The following is a 27,248-nucleotide window of genomic DNA, read 5'->3' on the forward strand; positions in this document are numbered from 1 at the left end:
ACAATGTGGTTCTGGAACCTGTTCCATGCTCTGGCCAGAATATCCAAAACACCAAGCTTGAGGGCCTGACCCAGTCTCTGTCCATACCCCTCCTACCCCCCGCCGAAGGCTGCTTGGCAGGGATACTGGGCCCTTTCCCTGGGGACCCTGGGCAAGTGACTTTGGGAAGAACCTAGAATGTGGACTTCCGAATTTTAAAACTCCATCCCCTGGGATGTTCATTTAAAGGGTGGGAGGGGCAGGCCTGCCTGCCTTGACCACACCCCTCCAGCCTGCCCTGACCACGCCCCTCCGGCCTGCCCTGGCCACGCCCCTCAAGCCTGCCCTGGCCATGCAGCTCTGGTCCCTGTGGGCTGGATACAGGGCCCAGTCCCACTCCGCTCGGTGGCCAGACTGTCAAGTACTTTGTTTCCATTAGGACAATCTCTTTTCCCCAAAAGAAAGGTCAAATGAAGGGAAGGGGGGCCATTTGCCTTTATTTTTTAATAAAATGCCACTTGCTGTCTGTGAAACAGCTCCCTGTCAGCTGTAGTGCCTTGGGGCAAATTAATATTTCAGTCACTTGGGGATTAAGGAGAAAGGCTCCGTGGACACGTTCCTGTTGGCAACTTCTTTTGCCCCTGTCCAGCTTCGCCTGCTGCGCCTTCCTCCCGCCGTGCCTGGCCTTCCCCTCACCCGCGGTCAGCAGGCCTGGCCCCTGGCCCGGGACAGCCTGACGGGCGAGGTCACGGAGTTTGAACCGCCCTGATTGGCTGTCAGCTCCAATAGCCCTGACACAGCAGATGCTCCTCCCGGGCATGCTCAGTGTAAGGCAGGGCTGTCGCCCCGGCAACAGTGGGATGGGGACTGGTGGAGGGGGCGCAGCTCCCAGTCTAGATCTGCCACTTTCCCTCAGCATTAACAGAGTCTTTAATAAAAGCCTAAGCAGCAGCCCCACAAATGGGCTATGACAGTTGGTGGAGAAAATGAAGGGCCCCCACCCCCGTCCCGGCCCCCTCCCCAGCCTCCCGCCCTTCTCCTCTAGGAGGCCCTGAGCCAGGACAACTTTGACATAATTTTGCAATAATTATCACTTGAAGAATTGCCATACTGGGATGAACGTCACAGGCGATCACGTCAGCGGGGAGAACTGCTGACCAGCAGTCAGGCCTCCCCCGGGGCTGAACTTGCCCACCTGAAGCTCCCAGCCCCTCTGACTCCCTCTTCCCTTCCCTTCCCTTCCCTGTAGGAAATGGGCAGCAGGCCCCCCCAGCCAGATTTCCCCCAGCCCAGGTGAAGCAGGAGCCCGGCGAGAATGCTGGCACCCCAGCCCCCCACGAGACTTCCCAAGACCGCAGTCTAGACCTGACCGTGAAGGCGCCCAGGTGAGGCAGAGGCCGAAGAGGCTCATGGCCGGGGGCTGCGCCACTCTGGGTCCCTGGGCTTGAAGTCCAGGCCTGGGAACCAGAACAGAGGCTCTGGGGGGCAGCCACCCTCAGAACCAGACACCAGAGGGGCTGGGGCCAACCTCCCAGGAGGGAGTCGTCCTCCTGCCCAGCAGGTGCAGCAGGCCGGGGCCAGAGCCCTGGAGACGGGCTGGGAGGGCTGAGTCTGGGCTCAGTCCCACCTCCCTCTGAGCTAAAGCCCCTTGGTTTGTGTGTTCCAGTAATGAATCAAATGGCCACGCAGTCCCGGCAAATTCATCTCTTTTATCCTCGCTTATGAATAAGGTAAGAGCCATCCATCACACGCCCCCCGTCCCCCCACCCAGAGAAATTAAAGCAAGGCTGGGGGGTGGGGGGATGTGTTTGTTTTTTAATGTTTTGCCTCTAATAAGATGAGTTTGTACCATTTAAATTTTGAGGCCATTTTTCATCGGATATAATTTCAGAGCCACTGCTTACAAATTAATTTAATGAACTGGCTGAAGAAATATATTCCAGCCTCTGACACCTTTTTTTTCCCTTCGGATGGAGGGCTCCAAAAGCTTTTCCAGAGCCCTCTAACTTCTTTCGTGCTCAGTTATTAATTTTATTTATTTATTTTATATATTTTGTTTGTTTAAAAGGGGGGGAGGGGTGGGGGGACTAAAGTGGGAGCAAAGCATCAATTTCCACTTTTCGGGTTGAGTAATGGCCTCGGACGCCTTCCGGAGAGGTCGCACCGGAATATTTATTTTAAATAATGCAGGGTCTTTGTAAATTATACATCGTCTCAAATATATTTTTCCCCTTCACATGATAAATTTGACTACCACAAGATTAATTTGGTTACAGTGCACAAGTGACTCTGGAGGAGGGAGCTGGGCCTGGGCCGACCCTGGTGGGGTGGGGGGTCCCGGCTGGGTACTTGGGGAAGTGCCGCAGCCTGCCCTCTCCTCTGGGCTCCAGAGCATTGCCGTCTCCTCCTCCTCTCCTGCTCGCTCTTTCTCTCTTTTTCCCTTCCTTGGTCACTGCCCCCTGCACCCCTCCTTTTGGTTGCCTCTGACCCCCTCGCCCTCCTGCCTCTCCCCTCCCAGGAGCAAGCAGTCTTGAGCTCACCCCATGAGGCTCTTTCCCTCCCTCCCTGCTCCTCCTTTGTGTGTCTTCTCTTGTTCTCAAGGAATTCGTAGGGGTTGTCCCCATCTCTCCTCCTGCTGCATGTGTTTTGAAAACCTTGTGGTAGGAAAATAACCTGGAAGCCACGAAGTCTGGGGAAAGATGGGTCCAAGTAGGCTCCTTGAGTCGCAACCTCAGCTTGGGCAGTGGATGTGAGCAGCGCAGGCTTGGAGGGGATGAGCCCCAAGGCTATCTGGGCCGTGAACGCCCCCCCCTCAGAAGGTCCTGTGGGGTCGGGGCAGTCTCTCTACCACCAGCATTTGGAGTTTGGTCACATAAACCCTCAGAGGCCCACAAGAGCACCTATGTCTGTCTCCTGCAACCCCTAGCATGGCCCCGTTTCTTTCACAGATGTCTCAGGGCAACCCCAGCCTTGGCAGCCTGTTGAACATCAAGACAGAAGCAGAGGGGGGTCCCCCTGTGGAGTCCTCACCCTTCCTGGGCAAAGCTGTCAAGGCCCTGGTTCAGGAGAAGCTGTCAGAACCCTGGAAGGTGTACCTGCGCAGGTAAGTGGCACACCTGCACAGGTGAGGGGCATGGCCTGGGGGGTAGCACTAGGGTGGAGGGCCAGGCCACCGGCCACATCACCCATCTGGCAGCTGGCACTCGGTCCACCGCCCACCCCAAGGAGCCCCGGGGTCTCTAACCTGCTCCTCTGGTCAGGTTTGGCACCAAGGACTTCTGCGACGCCCAGTGTGACTTCCTCCACAAGGCTCACTTCCACTGCGTGGTGGAGGAGTGTGGTGCCCTTTTCAGCACCCTGGACGGGGCCATCAAGCACGCCAAGTGAGTGGGGGTCGGGGGTGGCAGGCGACCCGGAGAAAGGCTCACTCAGACTGAGCACATCCATCCTAGCCTGGTTCGCGACGGGTGGTCAGGACGGTGGGTGGCAGGCCTCCAAGCAGCTGGCCTCCAAGTGGCTCCCAGCAGACCAAGGCTGCCAGTTTCTTCTCAGAAGATGCTGCCTTCTAGGGTTGGCTTCGTGGCCTTCTCTCACCTGCTTAGACCCCCAGCCAGGGTCCACAGGCCCCATCCTGAGGCCCCTGAGCAACAGCTGCTCCTGCTCCCGGATTCTGGCTGAAGCCGCCAGCGGCACCACAGACGGAGCTGCCTGGCCAGGCGCAGAGCCCAGCTGGGGAGCCTCAGCTCTAACCCCTTCCGAGCCACAATGTTAGGTTTTTAGATTCTCTTTGACCTAAAAGTAATGAAGTGCTTTGTAAGATCCATGGAATTGAGAAACAGAGAGCCTAGAAGTCTACTTGTAATTGAAGCCAGGATTTGTAATCATTTAAAACAGATCTTCATTGCTCTCTAAGCTGTGGATCAAGCTTTTAGGCACAGCCGCTTAGGCATCCCAGCTGCTAGTCTGCAAAAGAGTTTTCTTTGAGTATTAGAGTCCCACCTAGGAAACTTTAGAGCAGGTCCTGAAGGGAAGGGCTTCGGGAGGCAAGGCCCGCTTTCTACCCTATACAGGGAGGAGTAAGGAACAGACGCGTGCCAGGGAGGTCACAAGTCTGAAGATGTAGTTAGGGTTGTGCCAGCAGCCCACGCTCAGAAACTCAGGATGCACAGCCATTTGCTCCCAAGTCTTTCCTCCTGCTGCAGTCACTGGAGGCCTCTGGGGCCCAAAGTTGGGAACGTGGAAGGACACTGGGCCCCTGAGGCTTGTGATGGGGTTGTCCACAGGCTATAGGCCCCCTCCCCCTGTTTCGAGGTTTACCCAGCCAGGGAAGGGCTCACCAGTGTGGGGCCCTCGCAGCTCTCCCACCTGAGACCTCCGTCTCCTGCTTCTTGCAGCTTCCACTTCCGCACAGAGGGAGGAACAGCAAAAGGGAACGTGGAGCCTTCCTTCCCAGCTGCAACTGCTGAGACCAAACCTTCCTTGGCCCCCTCGTCCCCTCCGGCACCTCCTGTGAGCACAGCTGCAGCCTCCTCTCTAGAGGGGCCCACTCCCAGCCCGGCCGCTGTGCCTTCCACCCCTACCCTCCTCGCCTGGAAGCAGCTGGCTTCTGCCATACCCCAGATGCCTCAGATCCCAGCATCAGTGCCTCACCTGCCTGCTTCACCCTTGGCCACGACTTCTCTAGAAAACGCCAAGCCCCAGGTCAAACCCGGATTCCTCCAGTTCCAGGAGAAGTGAGTCCCTCAATGAGCTGGGAGTCCTGTGTCCCCTGTGTGTCTTGGGAGTTAGGTGCTAGCAAGGGCAGCCAAGGAAGCCTGGCCCCTCCTGCTGCAGAGTTAACACTGGCCACCCCCAGCCTCTCTGGGATGTGGTTGGTGTCTTCTAACCAAAGATGCTGCTGCTCTCTCAGTGCCAGTCCCTGGAGCAGGCTGGCCAGGGCTGAGGGTGGTGGAGGTAGTGGCCACTGCTCCAGATGGGGCTGGTGGTGGTGCTGCAAGGACCAGCCTGGGTCGGGGGAGTGCTGGTCCTCACCCTGTAGGGGACCCGAGTTTGCCTTTGGGCTTCTCTGCTGGCCACCTCTGGCTCATGTCCACGAGTGCAGTCTCTGTGGGGCATATGAGGTCCCTCTCCAGGCCCACACCTTGCACACTGGTCCAAGCTCTCAGGGGTGGAAGGGACCTTCCTTAGTGGATGGTGGTGGCTCCTGGTGGCGAGAACGGTGACTTTGTATTGCAATGTGTGCACCATGTCTTCCTGTTCTCAATAAAAGTAATAAATTGGATGTGAACATATATCTCCTGAGTGGCAGCTGTTCTCCCTTTTTAAGCACCTGGAGCTGAGCCCCCACATGCAAGGAAGCCCACACTCCTTCTCCATCCTTCCTCAACCTTCCCCTCCCCCATTTACCACCCCCAAGTTGCTGTCCTCATAGTTCCCCAGACTTGCTTAGCATCCCTGCCCGGGGTCCTCATAGGGGACAGCAGTGTTGCTGGGCAGAACAGAAAGCTGGAGCCATGGCAATGCTCTTGATCCTGGGGGCCAGGGCTCTAGGAGCAGGGGTCTCTGCTCACAGTTCCTTGCAGCCTCACACTCGCCCCTGCCAACCTGTTCAGCTGGGTTGTGAGGTTCTCTGGGTGGGCACTGCTGCCCTGAGCTGACCCCAGGGAGCTCTAGCAGCCATGCGCCTCAGTAGGGTCCGACACCAGGCACACGTCCATTTGCCAAGGCCCCAGGAGCAGAGCTTCCCAGTAGCACTGCCCACCCATCTGCAGCCTGTCTGTCAGTTACATCCAGGCCAGCGCCTGTGCCATGCCAGCCAGGCCCTTCCTGGCCTTCTGCCAAGGGCTGGCAGCACCAGCCTTCATTCTCATATTCCAGAAGTTATTGCAGCCATCCTTATCTATAATCCTGAGGTGTGGCCGTGGAAACTACATGTCCCAGCATGCAACGCTCCGGGCAGCCTACATATTGCAATTTCTGATGCACTATGCAGCGCTCTAAAAGGGGTCAGGAATGCATGCTGGGATCTGTAGTCTCCTCCTGCTGAACCATCCTGTTGAGCAAGAGGGCAGCCCTGGAGCTGCTCCTCTCCATTACCCCACTGGTGACCGGGGAGCAGAACTCCAATGCAAGCAAGTGTCTGGGTAGCTGAGAGGAGGGCTCCAGGAATGCCAATGACCTTCTGGCTGTGGTTTCATTCCAGTGATCCTTGCCTTGCGACGGACTGCAAGTATGCCAACAAGTTCCACTTCCACTGTCTCTTTGGGAACTGCAAGTATGTCTGCAAAACCTCCGGCAAGGCCGAGTCCCACTGCCTGGACCACATCAACCCTAACAACAACCTGGTGAACGTGCGCGACCAGTTTGCTTACTACTCTCTGCAGTGTCTCTGTCCCAACCAGGTTAGTGGGGCGGGCAAGGGCTCGGGCCTGCGAGGGGCGGGGCAGGGCCCAAAGAGGGGCTCCTCCTGCTGGCCAACGTCTGTTTCTTACACCACTAGACGCTGGACAGGACACTGTCTCCCTTGGGACACCTGGTGGCTCTGGGCAGGGGTCCAGATTGGTGCTGCTTTGATGATGTCTGTTATTTTGTCCTCAGCCTCAATGGTGACCAAACGCAGGGCAGCTACTCTGTGTGCAGCTACTCTTGCTCATCCTAGGACCACCCACAGCCTCTTTCCCTGGAAGCATGGTGTTTCAAATAGGCCCCTTGGACAAATGAAGGGATTGAACTGTCTGCAGCAGCCAGAAAGGGCAGATCAGAATTGTCTGGGAGGTCTCCTCCCCAGACTGGCAGAGGCTGTGAGGGGAGCCCATGGAGGCATCTGAAGTGAGAGTGCTGGGATAGATTAGTGGTGTCTGCCATGGGCTTGGGACCCCAGGGGTGGCAGCATACCCTGTGAGCTATGCTGGTCAAATGACCAAAGGGACCCTCTTCTTTTAAAACATGTGAAAGGTCTTTACACACCCGTGTTTTCTGATTCTGAGCATGGAAGAGTACGTGTGGAAAGGACCCACCCAGCCCAGAGGGCTGGGGCAGGCAGTCACTGGAGCTCATGGAGGGTGCTGGCCGGTCCTGACCCACGCCTCCTCCCTGCCTGCAGCACTGCGAGTTCCGCATGCGCGGCCACTACCACTGTCTCCGCACTGGCTGCTACTTTGTAACCAACATCACCACCAAACTGCCATGGCACATCAAGAAGCATGAGAAGGCCGAGCGGCGGGCAGCCAATGGCTTCAAGTACTTCACCAAGCGTGAGGAGTGTGGACGGCTAGGTACTGGTCCAGGCAGGGCACTGCCCAGTGGGGAGGGTGCCACCTCCCCTGGTGATCCCCTCCTCTAATACTGCCCTCACCCCCGGCACCACTTTTCCAGTACCCCCTCCCCTGGCACCTTCTCCTATCCCTGCCATCACCCTGACATCAGGTCCCATCTTTTGTTAAAGACACCACAGCTACCATGGGCCAGGGGTTGTCAAACTTGTAAAACAGTCAGAACCTGAAAGGCCGAGGAAAACAGTAAGGGTAACCCAGAGCCCCCCATCTCCATCCTCCAGAGGCTACCCAGGCCCTCCTCAGTAGCTTCAGGGCTTGGTTTGGTTCTTTTTCCTTTTCTTTTCAAGAGGGACAGCAGGGAGGTCCCAGGAGTTCGTAAATGTCTTTCCATGACTTTGATCAAATGGTCCATGGCTCAGTCGTTGGTCATTCATTCTGGCCAGCGGACACTGCCTGAGGAGCTCCTCTGTGACTGGCTCTGCCCTTGCAGGGGTGGTGGTGGCAGCGACTGTAGCTGAGGCTCTTGGAGCACCTGCTGTGTGCGGGGCTCTGGGTCTGGCACTGGGGATCTGGTGAGGGCAATGACGCCTGCCCTGGGCCCAGTCAAGAGCATCTGTGACCTGGGGAGCCCCAGAAAGGAGGCAACCAGGAGGCTGAGGCAGGCCAGGCAGACACCTGGGCCGCCTGTGGTGGTGCAGGTAGTGAGGTCCCAGGGTCTCTGGGAAGAGGCAGGAGGCACTGCCTGCTTGGATTGGTCCTGCCATAGGCCAAACAGTGAGACACTGGAAGTCAACTGTTGGAAAAGAAAGGAAGCCCATCTCTCCTTCAAGTATTAATTCAAAAAAAAGAACTCATGGTCAGAGAAAGGTCTGATAACCATGGCAGCAGGTGTCAACACTTGGTGGCCTGTGCTGTACTGGGCTCAGTTTACAGATGTCAGGGTATTTTGTAGTTGCCGTTATTTACTCAACTTTTGGTTGTTTTTTGTGGTAGCTGGGGCCAAACAAAGCTGAGGGATGATATAAGACACCTGGGCAGCCTGCTGCCATGGTGATGGGCAGGCCTTCACCTGCCCTTTGCTGATACTGTTTCAATCCCGCCTGCTCTATTTGTTCCCCATGCCAGAGCCAAGCAGAGGTAGGTGGGGGCTGGTGGCCTGTAGCCACCCAAACAAAATCTGGAAGGACAGGCAGTTCCCTGGACATCCCACCTCTCCCCAAACCCAGATGTGGGAACTCATAGCTTGCCCTCGAGGTCGCTGTCCTAGTGGGCGGAGTCCATTAGGGTCCCTGGCACTGGAGCCTGTGGACCTCTCTATGTGTGGAGCTGGGGACAGGGGCCAGCCTGCCATTGCCACATGCCCCCAGGCGAGGCCGGAGGGGGAGCCCAGTTGCCAGGGAGCCTAGTACGTACGTCCAGCGGGGAGGGGTGGGCAGGCTTCAGGCCTTCCTCAAAGGAGCCCCACCACTGGGGAATACTTACCCCGGGCACCCTCGGCCTCATGGGCCACAATTCCCCGTGCCCAGGACAGTCAAACAGCCCGGTGGGCCCGTGAGCATTGCCTTTGGGAGCTCACAGCAGGCGTTGTGTCCATAGGCTGCAAGTACAACCAGGTGAACAGCCACTTCCACTGCATCCGCGAGGGCTGCCAGTTCTCCTTCCTGCTCAAGCACCAGATGACGTCCCACGCCCGGAAGCACATGCGCAGGATGCTGGGCAAGAACTTTGACCGAGTGCCCCCCACCCAGGTTAGAGCACTGTGCAGCCGGGCCAGGGGGGCGTGTCACTGCTACCCTGGGTTGGCTTCCAGGTAGGCCGCACGACCTGAAGTGACAGCCTGCCCCTCAAGGGTAGCACAGCTTCCAGCTCAGCTTCCTTAGGGACTCGCTCTTGTTTTCAGGGTGCCCCTAGCCTGATGGACCCTGAAACAGATGAGTATATGGATTACACCGGCTGCAGCCCGGGGGCCATGTCCTCAGAGTCGTCCACCATGGACCGGAGCTGCTCCAGCACCCCCGTGGGCAATGAGAGCACCGCCGCAGGTGAGCTGGAGTGCCGGGAGGGACTTCAGGCACCTGGGAGCATCCAGCACTGCTTGGTCCATCTGGGGACAGAAGGTTTGTGGTCCAGTAGCCTCAAAGGAGGACAGGCTGGTCACTGAGGCCACCTCCCACTGTCTGGCCCACCTCCCCAGCATCTTGCCCCAGCAGCCTCTCCTCTGCAGGGTTAACCCTTGACTTCTGGGAAAGAAACCTGGGTCTCTCCTCTCCAGCTAGAGTTAGAGAAGGCTGCAGTGTAGCCCCTCAGCCAGGGGAGGCAGGAGGGCTGGACCTCCCTCCGGCCAGTTGTCCCTGCCCCTCTTCAGGCTCTTCTACCGTCATCCCCAGCCGGGTCCCAGGCCCCAGAGCAGGGGTTCTGCTCCGGGTGGGTTTGGCACAGGCTGCCTCTAGCCTCCCACCATAGCCTTTGTCCCACACTGCCTCCTCCCTCCCGTTTGATTTGCTCTCTTCTTTGTCACACTTCTGTCTGTCCCTCATCTGTCCACATATTTTCGTGTCATACTTGTTTCTGCCATTGGGTTTCTCATTTTGGTTCTTTCTGTTTGTTTGTTCTTTGTTTTGGTTTTCTTTTTTTTTTTTTTTTTTTTTCTGCTTTTCTCCACCCTCTCCAGGCTGCCCGGCTCCTCCTCCTCCTCCTCTTCCTCCTCCTGCTGCTGCTGGTGATGAGGCTGCCCACGGCGCTCCGCCGCCCCCACCGACTCCATCCTTTCCCCCGGCCATGCTCCGGCCGCCCCTCCCCTCCCTCCCATACCTCTTCTCTCCGTCCTGTCTCTCATACTCTCTGCTCAGAGCCACCCTCGGCGCCCACCGGGGCCTGGCCCAGCCCATCAGCAGCCCGCCCAGCTTCCCGCCCATCACTGCCACTCCAACTCCAGTAAAAAGCGACATCCCCCTAGTTCAGGACGCCGCAGGTAACTGGCACATACGTGCTCACCAGTGTGTGTCGCCCCTCCAGCCCCTTTCTCACGGCCAGCCAGCCAGGCACCCCCCCAGACCAGACATCCTGGTCTCTATCCCGGGACAGTACTTCATGGCACTTGCTCAGTGCTGGGCAGGGCAGAGGAGCACAGCCCAAGCTGAACGTCACTCCCGGGGTTCCCCAGGGAGGTGCTCGGCCTCAGCAACCGGCCTCGCCCCCAGATTCCTATGGGACTCCCCATGGGACCTTGCCTTCTTTGGCCCTGAGCAAGGCACAGCCTGTCCCTGCTCTCAGGGGCTCACCTGATGTTAGAGTGGAGCAGGAAATGCAATGCGGCCTGGGTCTCCCATGTCTAAAAGGTCCTAATGCCAGACTGATACCCCTCCACCCCTAGCCAAGCCAAGCAGGAATAGGCTCTCCCTGTCTCCTCAGACCCAGGCAGTGCTCCTACTCCCATCTCTGGGACCCCATGGGGATGGGTCTGCTTTCCCCTGCCCCTTGGGTATAGTCATCTCCCCAGCTCTGCCTCCTCTTCTGTTCATTCTTTCTTTTCCTTCTTCCTGAGTCCTGGGCCCCGTGCAACCCTGGGAGATGGCAATGAGCAGGGCAGATGGGCCCCCACCCTCATGGAAGTCAGTTCATTGCAAGCTCTGTGGCCACCATAACCAGACCCTGGGACTTCAGGCCTGAGCCCCTCCCTTGTCCCCGCCTGTGTGCCCCACCCCATTGCCCTCCAGGGTTGGGTGGAGGGGGTGGTCATGGCGGCCAGTGTCCCTGACAGGCTCTAGGAGTGCCAGGCCTATGTGGGGGAAGCTGGGTGGCTGCCTGCCTTCCTCTGGGTGGTTTTGTAGCTTCTGGAGGAGGGGCAGGAATGCCAGGACCCGCAGCCACTCGTGCAGCCAGCACGAGGCTGGTCTTCCCCTGACCCTGTAGCTGCAGAGGCCATGGGTGCCACCCACCCCCAGAAAGGGGTAAACAAAGCAAAACCCCCACTCCCTCCATTCACAGGGCAGCCTTGACAATGGGCCTCTTACGCCCCATGTGCAGTGGGGTTCAGGAGGAAGGCACAGGTGGGTGCCTGTCCCTGCATGAGCCCCTGCCCCAGCCTGGGCCCAGGTGGGGTGGCTCTGAGCAGGGAGAGCTGAGGCCTGACTTCTCACGTCTGGCTCCTCAGCATAGCTGCTTCTGCTCTCCTGGCTCACCTTAAAGAACTTTCTGGAGCCACGAAGAAGGGAGTGTTCCTCAGGGCAGGGAGTTGCTGCCCCAAACAGCCCTGGGGCTCTGGGCACCTTGCTGCGAGCAGGCTAGTCCCCATGGCAGACAGGCGGACGGCGGGCGGAACTGGTTAGCCAGCAGGAGAAGGAGCCGGCCTGTCCCTCATTAGAGGCGGGCGGGAGATGGAGTCCTGGCCCCCATCCAACGTGGGTAATTACACTCTGCCGACCTAGATTCCCCCTTCAGCTTCAATTAGTGCTAGGACGTGTCTTCACTTCCCACCCAAACTGGCCAGGAAGCAGCCCCCGCCACATCCCCACCCCTCTCCAGCCAGCTGCACTGACACCCCAGGGCGGCCCCTATGCGGTCTTCCTGCAGACGTGGGATGACGCCAGGGGAAGCCTTGGTGTGGGAGATGAGAGGGGGAGGCCCCCAAAACCCGGGAAGCAGAGGAGTTGTCCACATATGCTGCCCTCAGGCCACCGTGCCAGGCTCGAGTGCCCTGCGTCACTGCTCCTGGAGGGGAGTCCCCGGGGGCACCCTTTCTGCACTGACCTCCCCCCCCCCGCCCCTCCCCCAGGGAACACCATCTCCATGCCGACAGCCTCAGGGGCCAAAAAGCGCTTCTGGATCATTGAGGACATGTCGCCGTTTGGCAAGCGGCGCAAGACTGCGTCCTCCCGCAAGATGCTGGACGAGGGCATGATGCTGGAGGGCTTCCGGCGCTTCGACCTCTACGAGGACTGCAAGGACGCGGCCTGCCAGTTCTCGCTTAAGGTCACCCACTACCACTGCACGCGCGAGAACTGCGGCTACAAGTTCTGCGGGCGCACGCACATGTACAAGCACGCGCAGCACCATGACCGCGTGGACAACCTCGTGCTGGACGACTTCAAGCGCTTCAAGGCCTCGCTCAGCTGCCACTTCGCCGACTGCCCCTTCTCGGGCACCAGCACGCACTTCCACTGCCTGCGCTGCCGCTTCCGCTGCACCGACAGCACCAAGGTCACGGCGCACCGCAAGCACCACGGCAAGCAGGACGTGATCAGCGCCGCGGGCTTCCGCCAGTTCAGCTCGAGCGCCGACTGCGCCGCGCCGGACTGCAAGTACCGGCTCAAGTGCTCGCACTTCCACTGCGCCTACCCGGGCTGCCGCCACACGGTCGTGGGCATGTCGCAGATGGACTCGCACAAGCGCAAGCACGAGAAGCAGGAGCGCGGCGAGCCGCCCGCAGGGCCACCCGGCGCCGAGGGCCCCGCGCCCGCCACGCTCAGCCTGGACGGCTCGCTCACCCTGAGCGCGGAGCCCGGCGCCTCCCTGCTCTTCCTGCAGACGGCCGCTGCCGGCCTGGGCCTGGGGCTCCGCGACGCGGGCGACCCCGGCCCGCCCGACGCCGCGCCCGCGCCCCCGCGCCCCCGGGACGGCCCCGCCGCGTCCGGCCCCGCCGGCGAGTCCTCGCAGGAGGACGAGGAGGAGGAGGAGCTGGAGCTGAACGAGGAGGAGGCCGAGGACGACGACGAGGACGAGGACGACGACGACGACGAGGACGACGACGACGAGGACGACGACGAGGAAGACGACGAGGACCTGCGCACTGACTCGGAGGAGTCGCTGCCCGAGGCGGCGGCGGCCGAGGCGGCGGGCGCGGGGGCGCGGACCCCAGACCTGGTGGCCCTCGGCGCCGCCGCCCCCGGCCCCGCGCCCCCTGCCGCTGCCGCCGCCGCCGCCTCCTCGCCGTAGCCGGCCCCGCGCGCGGGGGCCTCGGAGTGTCAGTGAGCAGACGCGGCGCCTCGGAGCGCGCTCCGGCCTCCCGGCCACCGCCCCGGCCCCGTCTTTACTGTGGGACACGAGCCTTGGGGCAGGAGCGCCAGCGGCCTGCCGCATCTCTTCTAGGTCCGCTCCCCGTATCTTGCCTCTTTATTATATTATTATTATTAATTTTTTAAGAAATGATATTTATATGTAAAGCTTCCTTCTGTACAAAGCTAGTCCGGGCCGGCGGCGGGGGGTGTTCAGGGCTCGGGGCTTCCGCCCTCCCCCCGCCCCACTCCGCCCCGCCCCGTCCCGCTCCGCTCGGGCCGCTGGCCCCACCGGTGCTCCTGGCCCGGGATCCGTCTCAGGACAGAGGCAGGAGGCCTCCCTCTGGTGCTCCCGGGCCGCCCCGCGCCGCCCGCAGCCCCGCCCGGAACGCGCGCAGCTCCGCAGCCCGAGGACAGGGGCTGCCGAATGACCCTTTTCTAGCTGAAGTTTGGGGATCTTCTTCTTCAGGGAAATAGAAGGTGCTCTTGTTCGGGGTGGGAACGCGGAGCCGGGGTCCCCAAGGGGCGAGGCGGGGCACAGACACCCGGGCAGCCTGCTCCGAGCGCTCCTCCGGACCCCGCGCCCCACCACCACCCCCGCGGGAATTCTCATTGCTCAGGACTGGGGCCCCCACTGCTAAGCACGGGGGACAGGCGGCCCCGTGGAATCTGGCAGGGCCTCCCATGGGTGCAGCTAAGCCCCTCCCTCCTGGCTCAAGGGGGTGGGCGGGTTAGAAGGCCCGGGTGTCACTACAGGGGACCGAGGACGCAGCCTCTTGGAGTCAGCAGGGAGCTGGCGCTCCGCAGTTGCAGGGCCCTGGCGTCTGCTCCCCGAAGGCTGGGCTAGGGAAGGAGCCCCCACTTGTCTCTTTTAGCAACTCCCAGCGCGAAAGGGAAACTGAGGCTGTGTCCAAAAAAGGAGAAGCAGCCAGCGGGGTGCTGAGGGGGCAGGCCAGGGCTCTCAGCCACCCTGGTTGGTGCAGACAAGAAGGATGTGACTGGGGCTTTAATATTCAAAATGGGGGGAAAAGATACGAGAAAGTTGTACAGTATTTTTCCTGTAAAGGTTATTCTACATAGAACAAAAAGATTTAAAAAAATAATAATAAATGAATGAATAAAGCAGGTGGGTGGCCTGGCCTCCAGACAGCCGAGGTTGGAGAACTCGTGCGATTCCTCCTGCAGGACTTTGTTTAGCGTTTATTTTAGAGGCCTTAACAGTTTGAGGCTGGCTGATTTCACACTAGCACTGATGGGAGCTGCGTGATTCCAACTTTTAACTTGAATTTTGTAGAGACAAGAAGGACTCTTACTGTTAATACAAATGTGTAGTTAATTTAACACTTGAGTTTTTCTCTCGGTTATGTGTGTGGCTTTATAGGGTTATTTTCTGTTTGTTTTTTCCTTTTGTTTGGGATGCTTCTTTGCTAGTGCGCCCCTACCCAGATTCGATTCCCTTTTCCATGGAAACCAGGAGGGGCCCCACCTGGCCAGCCCTGCCATGGCCAGCAGCTCTGAGGTCCACAGGGACCAGGGGGCGGCCCAGCTACCAGCCTCCTCTTCTCTCGTTCTCTTCGCTCCACGGCCGCCAGCTGGGCCCAGGTTGGACCCTGAGACTCAGCCACAGGGAGAGAAGCGGCTCAGCCAAGGCGGGTGGGCTGTCAGCCAGAGCCCCCTCCCCAGAGGTCTCCAAGGGGAGCCCTACCCAACGGCGCTGGGGGGGGGGGGGAGGCAGAGGTTTACTTTCTCGTATTTCTTTCTTTTTGTCCTCTTGGCTGCCCACGGCCAGAAAGCCAGACCATCTGAACTGGAGAGCAGGGAGGGAAGAGAGGCCAGGCAAGCGAACTGATGCGCTGGGAAAGGAAAGCGTCCTCTAAAGCAGCCCCTGCCAGAGCCTCCCGCATTCTGTGGGCACCACGTGCTGCTGCTGCGCGCTCGCCCAGACTTGGGGACCCACCGCGGAACAGGACGTCTGTGGAAGTTCTCTAAAGGAAAACAAACAAGCAACATTTTCAATGTAGCAAAATCAAACAAAAAAGAGAAAAGAAGATGCCGACAGTGCGAAGTCTAGCCTTTTGTAAACTTCATATTGCACACTAGGACTATAAGCCATTGCTAGCTCATTTTGAATTTTAATGTGTAATTTTTGTTTTATTTTCTTTCTGTGGGAAAAACAATGCTTGATCCACCAATGCTGTTTTTAATGTTTTATAACTATGTATGTGTATATATATAAATATAAAATAATATGTATGCACATATGTGTGTGTATATATCTATATGTATATACATATATAGATATATAGAGATATATAGAGAGTTTTGAGACAAAAAAATGCAGAAAGTGAAAACGGAACTGAACAGTGTGTGCTCTGATTACTTGAATCTGGTCTCCTCGGCACCTGCGTTATTAAGAACTGAATATTTTTCCACTTGAATTTAGTGCTATTAGAAATTTAATATATGTGTTTTATTTATTTGATTTTTTTTTTTGCATGACTGATGCAAGGTTTGACATTTTCACTCAATAAAAACTGGAAAAAAAATCTATCAAGTTATCTTTGATTTGTAAAGTCACCCCAGAGGTGGGACCTGACATAAACCTGGGCCCGTCCCATGTGCCCCTGGAGGTAGGGGAGGAGTCACCCTTCAGCCCCTGGCTGGGAAGGGGGGACAGGCCAGTTTTGCCTCTGGGCACCAGGTCACGCCCTCCTGGGTTGCTGAGGACAGATGGTGGGGAGCTTGGTCTGCCTGGCTAGGAGGCCCCCCCAAGCCCCGCTGGGCACCCCTGCATGAAGCTCAAGGGCCACCCCTCGAGCCCGCTTGGATGCTTTGTGTCTTGGACAAAGGGGTGAGGGCCTCCCCAGGACCCCCACCCCGGCAAGTCCCTCCTCTCCAATCCGGGGCGACGGGGCAGGCGCTTGGCAGGGACATCCCACTGCCTCCTCCCTCGTCTCCTTCCTCCTTCCTGCAGGGACCTGCCCAGGCTGGGAACGGCGCGTACCCGGATCCGATCCGGATGCTGGCGCGGCTCCTGCCTGGAACACGAAGTGGCAGAGCCAGAGGGGGCCGATCCTCGAGTCCGGAGCCACTGGCACCACGGCTGGGGGCACCACTGGGGGCGCGGGTGGAAGAGCGCCAGGCCCAGGGGCCCCAGAAGCCCCCGTTAGGCCTAGACCAGAGGGCAGATCTCCTCGCCCCACCCTTGAGTTGGGGCGTCACCCCCTTTGCCTTGGCACTCTTCTAATAGTGACCCATTTTCTCATCTCCACCATCTTGCCAGGCCCGGCCAGGGCTGACCAAGGCAGAGGCGTGACAGTGCCCTGGGGAGAGGCGCGGGTGGGATCCACTGTATCTTCCTCTTGGAGGTGCCTGGGCGCCTGCAGGGAGGGGGGCGTGAGCCACCTGCCTGGGGAGATGGCCCAAGGGGCTCCCGGGCAGCCTCTCCTCTCCCTCGCGGGGGTGGCAGTGCCTGGGCACCGGGGACAGGTAAAGTGGGGGCCATGGGAGCCCCGGGGGGGAGCAGCTCCCGGCCCGCTCGGTGTCATTTCCACTGCAAAAGCCCTTTCCTCAGCCAGCCCAGCGCAGGAGGCCCTTCCCTTTTCTTCTTTCCTCCTGGAACGCAGCCCACAGGCTATTTACATAAATATGTTTGTAACAGACACGAAAATATATACTTTTTTCTGTCTTATTAAAACGTTCAAGTTGGAACTCGCCTATTGTTTGTGGATATCTTGATTCTGTTAAATAAAACAGTGACTAATTTATGGTATAAAACACAAGTTCAACAAATTAAAACCATTATTGGAGCTTCACAGGCCCTGGTGAGCTGAGCAGCCTTCCCATGGGGCGGGGGTGAGGCAGGAAGCCAAGTCGCACCCCAGCTAGGAGTGGGTGTGCAACCACAGGGCTCCCTCTGGATGCTGGAGCGGTGGGCAGCAGGTCTGGGCCCCCAGAGGTTTTGGGGGACAGCCAGAGCTGGGGGCAGCTGCTGGGCCCCTCTGCTAGCTCTCAGGGGCTCCTGCGACTCGCGGTACTTTGCTGACCTTGGTCAGAGACCCCTGCCCCTGAGCTGCCCTTCTGCCAAGGCAGACTGAGGAACAAGCGGACCAGGGCCCAGGATCAGGGGGGGTCACAGGCGACCCCGTCAGCAGAGAGAGCCTCAGGGGAGTCTGAGACAGCAGGGTGGCACGCCCCGTTCAGCTCTCTGCTCCCAAATCTCAGGCGCTGCCCAGACCAGGGCAAAGTGATGTGTCCACCCAACTTCATCAGGCACAGCGTCCACCCCGCCAGGAGTCAGGGAGAGGAGCCTGGGTGCTGGAGAGCTGCCGCAACAGGTGGTGCCCCACCCTGGGGTGTGGAGTGGGCCCGAGCCGACGACACTCCCTGTGGCTTGTAAGGCTCAGTAGGAAATGCAGTAAAACATGTTTTCATCCTGGGATTTAATTAGCTGCGGTGGTGTGATGCTCTTACACCCGAACTGGGGCAAATTCAAGAGTTTTGTAACCTCCTGGAAAGAGCCAGAACCAGCTGCACAGGCTCCTGGTTGAGCTCGGTAGCTGCCCACCTCCTACAGACCTGGCCCGGCTCGGGTGCTACCAGCAGCTTGAGTCAGCCGTGGGAGCCCAGCCGTGGCATGTGGGAGGGGGCTTGCCCCCGGCCCGCCTGGACCCCAGCCACCAGGCAGCCCCCTCTGGGCAGCAGATCCAGGCCACTGGGCAAAAGCAGGTTGACCATCGCTGTTGTGACAGGTGGCCCTGGACCCAGGCAGTTTTGGCCCAATGCCAGGGATAGCGTGGGTTCGGGAATGGGCTCCCTCAGCCGGGCTGGAATCGTGGATGGGGAGCTGGCCCGGGCCACCCTCACTGGGAGGTGCCGCCCCACCCTCTGGGCAGCAGGACAGGGCAGCCAGCTCCCAGGAGCGCACAGCCAGCTCAGGAGCAGCCAAATCCAGCCACTCGGCCACCTGGAAGCCCCACTCTATCCGAGGGAGACCCTGTGGCCATGGAAAGTCCGCTGCACCCTGAAACTTCCCGCCTGAAATAGCCTGAGGCCTGGGGGGGAGGAGGCTCCCGTGCTCAACGGTGTTTCCCAACACGGCCCTGTCGCTTTAAAGAAGCTCCTTCCAGGACTTGTCGTGGAGGAAGCAAAGGCTCCCGGCATAGCCTTCTGAAATTGTAATCAAGTCTCATCTATTCTTCTAAAAGAACACGAACTGTAAAGTGCTGGATGAAAGTAAACTATTAAAGATTTGTTCATGACCGTTGGCTGAGGTTTCAAACTCGCTTGGCGGTAGAGAGAGCGGGAGGGAGGTGGAGCCGGTGCCCCAGAGAGCTGCGGGGTGGACCTGGGACGCGGGCGGGGACGGGGCCCCACGCCCGGTGACCGCGCGGGTCTCGGTGGACCAGCCCCTGCGAGGGCAGGCGGGGGCGACGCGTCCACACAGCGCCGGGAGCGTCTGCCCAGCGCGTCCCTCGGCCCGGCCGCGGCGGGGGGCCTGGGCCCCCTCCCTCCCCACTTCCTCCCCCGCCCCCCGCGGGAGCAGGTGCCGCTCGGCCCGCGGCGGGTGTCGCCCCAGCTGCCCGGGGAGCCGCCTCCGCCGCCCGCTGTCTGGGGCCTCCGACCGTCTTCTTGGGGCGCCTTGGCAGAAGCAACTTTAAACAAACAGATGAAGAAACACGAAGGATTCAGTCAGCTCCTGAGGAGGAGGTGGTCCCGCCCGCCCGCGAGCATCTCCCGGGGCTGGGGGTGGGGCCGGGGCCGGGTGGGCGGGGCCTGGGGCGGGAGGGTCCAGCGAGGGTCCAGGCCGGGCCGCGGCGGGAGGCGGCGAGTCGCGGTCCGGGGCGCAGCTCCAGTCTCACTGGGTGCGCGGGTGCGCGGGTGGCGCAGGACGGACGCGGCTCACTGCCCGGCAGCCCCGCAGCTGCGGGAGCCCCGGCAGGAGGCGCCTCCTGTTCGCTCCAGAACGGAGGGGCACCACGTGCCGCGAGGGACCGTGGAAAGGGAGCCCCCCTCGCCCCTCTGCGTTGACTGGATTTTGAAACATCGGATCTGGACTTCTTCCCCGACTTGGAAAAAAACTCACCGTGGTTTGGTACCAACTCAGACCCCCGCCCAGGGCGCTGCCTCCCCTGACCCCCCCTCCCAGAGGACAGGGGCTGCGAGGGCCAAGGGGAGCCCCGGGCTTCCCGGCCTCTTCTGTAGGAGGCAGACAGTCGGCCAGTTATACCCGGCAGTCCCCCGATGTCCGTGGCCACCTTGCCCATCCCCGGGCCTGGCCAGGTGAGGGCCCCCCTCCCGCCCCGGCATGCCGCCCCGGGGTTAGGGAGCAGGCATGCCGCCCCGGGGTAGCCGACGAGGCCCCTGGCCGAGGGGAGGCCGCTGCGTCCCGGGGCCCCCAGCACACTGGGCCCTTCCTTTTCCAAAGGGCACTTTACAAAAATACATTGTAATTGAGTTTAATAATCTCTCCCTTCCAGAAAGGGCCTGACAGGCGCTGCCTGTTGCTCACTTCTGCCCCATTCCAAATATTTTTACCTTATTTGGATGAAATGCATTATTTTTCTAATGAAAGACTTTTTTTTTCCAAAGGGCTGTTTTCCCTCCGACCAGCAGCTGCCTTTATTAGGCAGCGCTCACGCGTTTTGGGGAGGGGTTTTTCTCTCCCTGAAATCACGCCAGCCTCTCTGCACTCAATAGCCGAATTCGGTGCTCAGGACCCACAGGGGCAAAGGGCCCCTGCGCCCCAGGTTTCTGCCCTTGAGCCCCAGGACATGGCAAATCCACTGACCCCTAGGCTGGAAAACCCCACCCCCACACCCCGCATGATGCGTCTGCTTCCCCCACCCCTGGATTCCCCTCTTGGTGGTCCCAGCCCAGGAGGGAGGAATGGTGGCCGGAAGGGAGATGGTCCCAGGGGCCCCACAAAGCGTGGCCAGGGCCGACCTCAACAGCTCCAGCCTCAGCCCCGGGGCATCTGCCCTCTGGCTCCCCCTGGGAGGAGGGACCTTGGAAAAGTGACAGTGATGGCCACTGGGCACCAAATTCAGGGGGGCCACCCCCAGGAACCATCCTGCTCAGGGCCCGGTGCTGCTTCTCACCGTGGGGGACTGCGGCACAGCAGGGCAGAGGTGGGGGCACCCCAGGCTCCAGCCCGCAGAGGCTGGGACAGGGCCCGTCCCGTGGGAGGCTGAGGGCCGCCCTAGGCCAGGTAAGCAGCCCCTGGGGGCCGAGGGACCTGGGCTTCTTCAGGGACAGCCTGGAAGCTGGGGAAGGAGAACACAAGCTGCAGATTCAAGCTGGGCTCTGCCTGTCCCTAGGAAATACTGGGCTGGGAAAGGAAAGGACAGGAGGAAGGGCACAGGAGGTGGTGGGCATCAAAGGCAAACCCTAAGGGCCAGCGGCCAGTCCAGGGTGACGGACACTCCCGGGCTCAGGGAGAGGAACCTATAGCCGCGCCCCTTGGCGCTGGTCAGGAATTTTTGCTGAAGGGGGGGGTGGCAGGTGCATAATTGGGCCTAGAACCCCAAGTGAAACGTGTTCTGGGGCAAAACAGCCCCAAAGCCAAGGTGCTAGCACGGCCGGCCCCGTCTGTTCCAGGCACGCTGGCGAGCTCGGGGTGGGGGCTCGCCCTGCACAGCCCTCCTCACACCCGGGAGGCCGCTGCCCCGCACCCTCCAAAGCCTTCGGTGTCACACAGTGCCCTTTGTCCCCGCACCTGGTCACGGTGCTCCGGGGCCTGAGGGAGCGCCTTGCAAGGAGCGCCTTGCTCTGCTTTTCTTGTTTAGCCAAACGCTCTGTGAAGGTTAAAGGGAGACAGGGAGGGGGCAGAGAGAACGAGGCACGCGCGCGCACGCTCTCCTGGGGAAATATTCATCCATTTAAGGAATGGGAGCTCATCACACTCGCATCAGGTCTATATACAGTAAGACGAGGCCCCTTCTCCTGTGCGATCAGGCGAATGTCGCCTTCAGCAGACACTCGGCACCAGAAGCCCAGGAAAGGCTGCAGTTTGGGGTGAGAAGCGAACGCAGCTGCCTCAGGAGAAGGCCCAGGGCGCGGGCCCCCCAAGCACCCGGCTCCTGTCGGCCTCGGCTGAGACCCCGCTCTTGGGGACGGTGGGGAGCAGACAGGGAGCCACAGCCAGGAGTTAAATAGCGGCAACTCGTGTTTATTACAATTATATACAGTCCTATCTTAGAGTCTCAAATCTATACATGATCACACAAATGAGCATGTGTTTGTTGGTGGGAAGGACAGACAGCTGTCGGTCAGGAACCCTGTGTGGGCGCGAGCGGGCGCCTCACCCCGTGCTCGTCGGGGCCGGAGGCAGCGAGGGCGGCAAGCGAGGGCGGCGGGCGCGGCGCGGCCCCACTGCTGGGGCGGGCACGGGCGGCCTGGCGGGCGGGCCCTGGTGGCCTGTGCCGAGGGAAAGTGGGTCCAGGGCTCCAGCTTCCAGACACATGACAAGATGGCCAAGGGGTCACAGCACAGAGCAAGTTAGGTGCCATGGGGCAGGGTGGCCGGGCTGGCGGCTGGGGCCGGGGGAGGGCGGCGGCCGAGCCCAGACGTGGTGGCCCTCACCGCTGCGGAACCGGGAGGCAGGTGCCAAAGCCACCTCTCGTCATGCACGGCGCCGAGGTGGAGACACTCTGCGGACAGGTGGGGACGAGGTGTCTGTCCGGGAGGGAGGGGGCCAGAGGCAGAACTCGAGCCCAGAGGCTTCTGAGCCTTCGGCCGGCCCTGAGAACAGGCCAGGGGGCGTCTGCTCGGGGCTGGGTGGGAGGGCTAGGGTCGAGGGGAGATGGGCGGGAGGGATGGACAGAAACGGGACCCCCACTCCCCTGCAGGGCCCGGAGAGCCCCGAACCAGGCTGTTGACGGGGCTGGGGCAGCTCTGTGCCACCTGGGCTCAGGCCGCCCTCCCCGAGCCACCGGGACAGGGCGTGCGTCCCCGCGCAGAGGCCGGGGCCCTAGTCCCGCTCGCGCTCGTTGCTGGCCCCCTCGGGCCGCCGCAGCTTCTCCACCTGCTCGTTGATCTGCCCATCCCCGCCCCGGCGGTCCTCCCGCTGCACCCCCAGGCAGTCCTCCTCGTCCGCGTGGCTCACGTCGTCCTCTTCGTCCTCCTCGTCCTCCTTGTCCTCCCGCTTCTCCTCCTCGCCCTGCACCTCCATCCTCACCTGGCCCTTGACGTCCACCAGCCCATCGCCTTCCTCCTGGGGGCCCAGCAGGTGGTAGGTGGCCGTGGAGCCCTCGGGGCTGTGGCTTTCCTTCACGGGCGAGGACACCGTGGACTCGTTGCTGACGGGAGAGATGTCACTGCTGCTGTGGTGGTTGCCGGCCGCAGGGCTGGAGGAGGACGGTGACTTCACCGGGATCTGCCAGGAGGGAATCTTGGGGGCTGATGGGGATGGGGGGAACTGTCTCCTGGCAGAGGGGGCAGGAGGGGAGGGAGAAGAATGGCAGAGGTGGTGAGAGAAGCACCCCAGGGGGCTTGGCGATGGTGGGCTGTCCTCAGGAGCCCCTAGCAGGGGCCGCAGCACTGGGGACAGCACTGAGCTCCAACCCAACCCCTGACTCTCCCCCTTCCCCTCCTCTTTCAGTATCAAAGACTCTTGGTGGATGGAGATGCCACCAACTGGGACAGAACCCAGAGGTGTGGGCGAGCCCAGAGCACCTGCTCTGCTCAGGGTGCCCCCCTCCCAGCCCTTCCTTGTGCTGAGCAAGGACCATCTCCCTTGGCCCTGGAGCCTGTTTCTTCCTGATCCACTGTCCTCAGCCTCCACCTGAGTGACCAGAAGAGAATGAGAGAGTGGGGAGCCAGAGGCACTGAGACTGGAAGCCCAAACATTGCCCAGGCAAAGGGCTGGGGCTGGGGGCTGGGCCGCTGGCTGTAGGGTCAGAAACATCAGAACCAAAGGGTGACATCAGTACACTTTGCTAGAAAGCCTCTGGCCTCAACAGTCTGCACAGGGAGAGTCAGTTCTGCCCCCTGCTCCAGGCCAGCAGCTAGGCCAATCCAAAACGAATTCCAGAAGGGACTGGAAGGGCAGGTCTGCTTGGCAATGGTTGGGAAATCAAACTCTGCCACAAGCAGGTTTCTCTCTGCCTGGGCCAAGAGGTCAAATCCCTGCTCCCCACCCTGGGCTGCCCACCTTCCCTTCAGCACTGTCTTGGAAGTGGCTCCTCCTCCTCAGATCCCACTTCTGTGGTGTATCCACAAGCTAATGCTTGCATTATTCACCAGTATCATATAATGCTACCAAGAAATTCAATTTGCAGGCTTTTCTTCGCTCCAGGATTACCCAATGGCTTACACCCTGTCCCCCCATCCCCATGGTCACTTACCTCCTAGCTTGGGAGAAACCCTGGAGTTCTCCTAATGACAACCTACTTGCCCCCCATCCCCACCCCCAGCTCAGTCACACCCCATTTAAGGCCACGTTATTTTTCCTCTTCAGGGAGTATTAGGAAGTAGGTGGCTTGGACAACTGGGTCCACTTTTGGAGTCACCAGATCTCGCCAAAGCCCTCCAACCAAAACGCCCGGTGAAGGCCCCTCCAGGATGGCTTCCCGCTGCCTCTCCCTCTCCCACGGAAACCCTGGCCCAGCAGAAAACCGAGAGGCCGGGAAGGACGCCAGGCCACTTAGTCGGCAGCCACGGCCCGCTGGCCCAGGACTGAGAGGGTCCTTGAAAATGGGACTTTCAGCTTCAAAACCAAGACAGGTGGTCCCTCTACATTCAGGGATGTGCTTGTGACAATGCCCCCCTTCTGGAGGGGCTCACGAAGATGCCGTCACTGCAGAGGGAGAGCAAGGTGGGGGGCAGGGACAGCAGGGACTGGGTCATGCCTCAGTCAGGAATCAAACTGGCCCATAGACCTCCAGGCCCTCGGCAGGGTCCTTCTCTAGGACCAAGCTGTCACCAAGAGGTCTGGCCAGGGCTCTGGTGGCCCCGTTCAGAATCCCCAGGATGGGCCGAACCAGGAATTCTCTGCTCAGAAGACACTGCATTTCTGGCTCATGCTGTCCTTGACTGGGTCTGAGGAACCATTTACATTTAAAAAACTCTTCTGGGTGCTCCTCTCTGCCCTGCCCCCACCCCCATTCAGACTGTCACCCCTGGAGAGGAAGGCAGGTTGCTGGAGGGAAAGCAGAAGTTCAAAAGATACACACACTCAAGACCTGGATCAAGCAGCTCAGTTACAGCCGGCCAGGGGTTCCATGGGAGATGTGCCCCCTCCCACAATGCCAGGCCAGGCTGGGACCAGCACAGATGCCATGTCTGCCCTTCTTCCTACCGATTTAAAAGAAGTCCTTTTAAGGAGTTGATTTCCGACTTGAGTTCACTGATATTTTGGGACTCCAGGATCCAGTTGGTAGATGTGGTGGCCTGAAAATGGAAACAAAGGAGAGCCCAGATCAAGGCGGCGCCCGCCTCCCAGCTACAGGAGCCCACGGCCGCAGGCAGGAGGGCAGCGGCCTCAGCACCCAGGATGTGCTGGAGCCCGTGCGCCAACCTGGGCCAACCTGCAGCTCTCAGGGCAGGCTGTGGCCCTGCCCACTGGGGTCTGCCTCTGCCTCTCTGCTTTAAGATGATGACACCCTTACAATAAATATTCACACAACTCTGACTGGGTATTTAGCGATACTAAAGAATCATTACATTTTTAAGGTGGGATGGTTGGGTCAAACAAAACAGCAACGACAACCAAAGAGCCCTTTCTTTTAATTTTTTTTTTTGACATGGGCAGGTTCCAGGAATTGAACCCGCGTCTCTGGCATGGCAGGAAAGAACTCTGCCACTGAGCCACTGTTGCCTGCCCAAGAGTCCTTTCTTTTAAAGACACTACTGAAGTATTTTCAGTTCAAGTGTGTGATGCATGGGGTTTACTTCCAAATGGCCTGAGTGGGTGTGGGCAGAGACGTAGCAGCCAGCCACGCGGTCAGTAAGTGCTGCAGCCATGTGATGGAAACTACCCTCTCTACTTCTATGTCTGAAATGTTATATCAAAACAAAAAATAATAAGATAAATATATACCCTCTATATAACCAACACCACCCTCCACCTAAATCCCTTCCCTCCAAAAAAATTGCCACCACATACAGAGTCCTGTGAGGCTTACACAAGGGCGGCCACTGGCCACCCTGGAGTGAGAGACACCATCAGCATCTGGCACCTGCTTGTCCTGTCCCCCAAGCTCTACTCTGATGGAGGCTCAGATGTGCTTCGCCAGATGCCTTCCAGCAGTGCTCTGGGACCTCCAGCACCCACCCTGCAGGTCAAGCCCTGGCAGCTTCTCAGGACCATAGGGGATGCCCTCCCAACCTCACCCCCCACCGCCTGCAAAACCACGACTGTGCAATGTGCCACCTGCCAACCCCCCACAGTCACGAATGACTCGGAAGCAGAAGCAGAGAGAGAGAGTGTCCACTGGACTTAATTTTAATTTCTTCAGCCATGACCATCTCTGACAAGCACCATCCTTCAATGCACATCTTTCCCTTTGAATTTGATGCTATTTATTCAAATAAACTTCAAAGAACCACATCTTTATTTTTGCAAATCTTATCAGGACAGATGGAGAAGAGGACAGACAAAATAGTAGTACCCCAAATAGCCATCCTGGCAGGTCGAGTTGCCTGTGGAGTGTTTGTGCTTTTAAGGCCAAGTCTAGACGTCACGGCCTCAGGTGTGCATGCTGGAGCATTCAATGAGAATCAGTCTCGATTGTTTTCCGGGTAACAGATGAAAAACGCACAGCTGTAGCGTTTCTGACACTGGCACCCCCAGGCTGGCAGAAAACCCAGGCAGCAAGCTCATGAGAACATGGGGAGACTACAGGCTGGAAGAAGGGAGGTTTCTGCATGTTCCCTCCTCTCTATTGCCGATCGTGACTGGCTTAAAGAAGCCTGACCGTGGAGGGGCTGGGGTGGGGAGTTGCAGGAAGCCTGCCCAGCACCAGCAAGCGGCCAGGCTGGACTCACCTCTGCAAGGAGTGACCCCTCGGAGGGGACCTCAGGCCTCCAAAGGAAAGTCTGGGCAGCCTCGGCATGAGCCACGCCTGCCGCCCTCACACACATCCCCCTTGGGGGCTCCCGGCAGACTACCAGACAGCAAGGATCCAGGAGTCACTCTTCTGGCTTCTCTGAGACCTTGAAAGCTACAGCAGCCCATTAACAAGGGAGCAATTTCCACTCACCAGCCTACAAAGGACTCATATTTCCAAATGCATATGGTGCCAGATGCCTAGGATTTAGAAATAAAATCTGACATCTGGGGCTTTTTAGCCAGTCTCTTTAAAAAACAGTTGTAGAAAATTCACAGCCTTTAGTTTTATGTACATTTTTTTTTAATTACTTAAAGTTCTTCTTTTTAATTTTTTACAGTACTCCAGTCGGAGTTTGGAAGCCAGAAATAAAAACTTACATTACAGCTGAGAAAACACAGCATTGACTCTGGTTTATGGGGTAACCAAAGTCCTCACACATGTGGGGTCTGGCTACCAAATCAGGGAGCCCCATTTCAGAAGAGGGGAAAATGGATGGGGGCTGGGGCGGACAGGGCAAGACTCATCAAACCCACCAGCCCAAGAAGTGCTTACAGGCCGCTCTAAACCATCAAGCAGAATTCCATGCCCCTTCCTTCTTAAAATGCAACATGTGGTCTTAATCTTAATGCTTAAGGCCTGAAAATGTTTTTCAATTTCCGGAATGGCTTCTGGACATTGGCAGGCTACAGTGCCAAAAGATAATAGAGGAGAGTGGGGCCACGACCATAAACTGGCTTTTCCAGCTGCTTTATGGTTGGCCACCTGCAGGGAGCATGTATGGGGCTGGAGGCGGCCACTGGCAACCACAGCCAGTGGGCTGTGGAGGAGGAAGTGCGGGCAGCGCCTCTGTGGGTGGGACAGGTTATCAGGGAGGGAACTCTCAGGGGTCTTCTGCAGAAGGAAAAGTTGTGAGCACTGGCTTCGATCTTAGCTAAGCAATGGGGAGGGCT

At 59.2% G+C, this 27,248-nt stretch overlaps 3 protein-coding genes across 5 annotated transcripts in view; 2 read left to right on the top strand and 1 right to left on the bottom strand.

Annotated features, from left to right (window-relative positions):
• The window catches only part of CASZ1 (castor zinc finger 1), a 55,845-nt gene extending 40,059 nt beyond the window's left edge, over positions 1–15,786 (top strand). The window contains exons 10-19 of one of the 2 annotated variants that reach the window (XM_077151340.1): positions 1,229–1,364; positions 1,646–1,709; positions 2,928–3,082; positions 3,240–3,362; positions 4,374–4,712; positions 6,182–6,380; positions 7,082–7,253; positions 8,850–9,001; positions 9,154–9,295; positions 15,036–15,786. In XM_077151340.1, the coding sequence (XP_077007455.1) occupies positions 1,229–1,364; positions 1,646–1,709; positions 2,928–3,082; positions 3,240–3,362; positions 4,374–4,712; positions 6,182–6,380; positions 7,082–7,253; positions 8,850–9,001; positions 9,154–9,295; positions 15,036–15,052 (1,499 nt within the window). In that variant the 3' untranslated portion in view covers positions 15,053–15,786. Of the gene's footprint in view, positions 1–1,228; positions 1,365–1,645; positions 1,710–2,927; positions 3,083–3,239; positions 3,363–4,373; positions 5,413–6,181; positions 6,381–7,081; positions 7,254–8,849; positions 9,002–9,153; positions 9,296–15,035 lie in introns of those variants that run through there. The other variant, XM_077151341.1, reaches the window with a different exon arrangement.
• LOC143655136 (zinc finger protein castor homolog 1-like) lies at positions 10,032–13,187 on the top strand. Its single transcript, XM_077126636.1, has 2 exons — positions 10,032–10,224; positions 12,028–13,187. Exons 1-2 carry the CDS (start codon positions 10,032–10,034, stop codon positions 13,185–13,187), a joined length of 1,353 nt encoding a protein of 450 aa, XP_076982751.1.
• A 5,621-nt stretch (positions 15,787–21,407) lies between the features above and the next one.
• The window catches only part of PEX14 (peroxisomal biogenesis factor 14), a 202,377-nt gene continuing 196,536 nt past the window's right edge, over positions 21,408–27,248 (bottom strand). Inside the window, exons 8-9 of one of the 2 annotated variants that reach the window (XM_077151345.1) lie at positions 24,546–24,637; positions 21,408–22,671 (exon numbers count right to left, since the gene is read on the bottom strand). In XM_077151345.1, the coding sequence (XP_077007460.1) occupies positions 22,218–22,671; positions 24,546–24,637 (546 nt within the window). In that variant the 3' untranslated portion in view covers positions 21,408–22,217. The remainder of the gene's footprint in view (positions 22,672–24,545; positions 24,638–27,248) is intronic. The other variant, XM_077151344.1, reaches the window with a different exon arrangement.

The sequence above is a fragment of the Tamandua tetradactyla genome, chromosome 2 (assembly GCF_023851605.1).
Source record: "Tamandua tetradactyla isolate mTamTet1 chromosome 2, mTamTet1.pri, whole genome shotgun sequence".
Taxonomy (NCBI): Eukaryota; Metazoa; Chordata; class Mammalia; order Pilosa; family Myrmecophagidae; genus Tamandua; species Tamandua tetradactyla.

Excerpts from the sequence above, each read along its gene's own strand:
- LOC143655136 (XM_077126636.1), top strand. The coding sequence starts at position 10,032 with ATGCTCCGGCCGCCCCTCCCCTCCCTCCCATACCTCTTCTCTCCGTCC. Across the intron at positions 10,225-12,027 it reads CCTAGTTCAGGACGCCGCAG|GGAACACCATCTCCATGCCG; the intron begins GTAACTGGCACA and ends CCCCTCCCCCAG.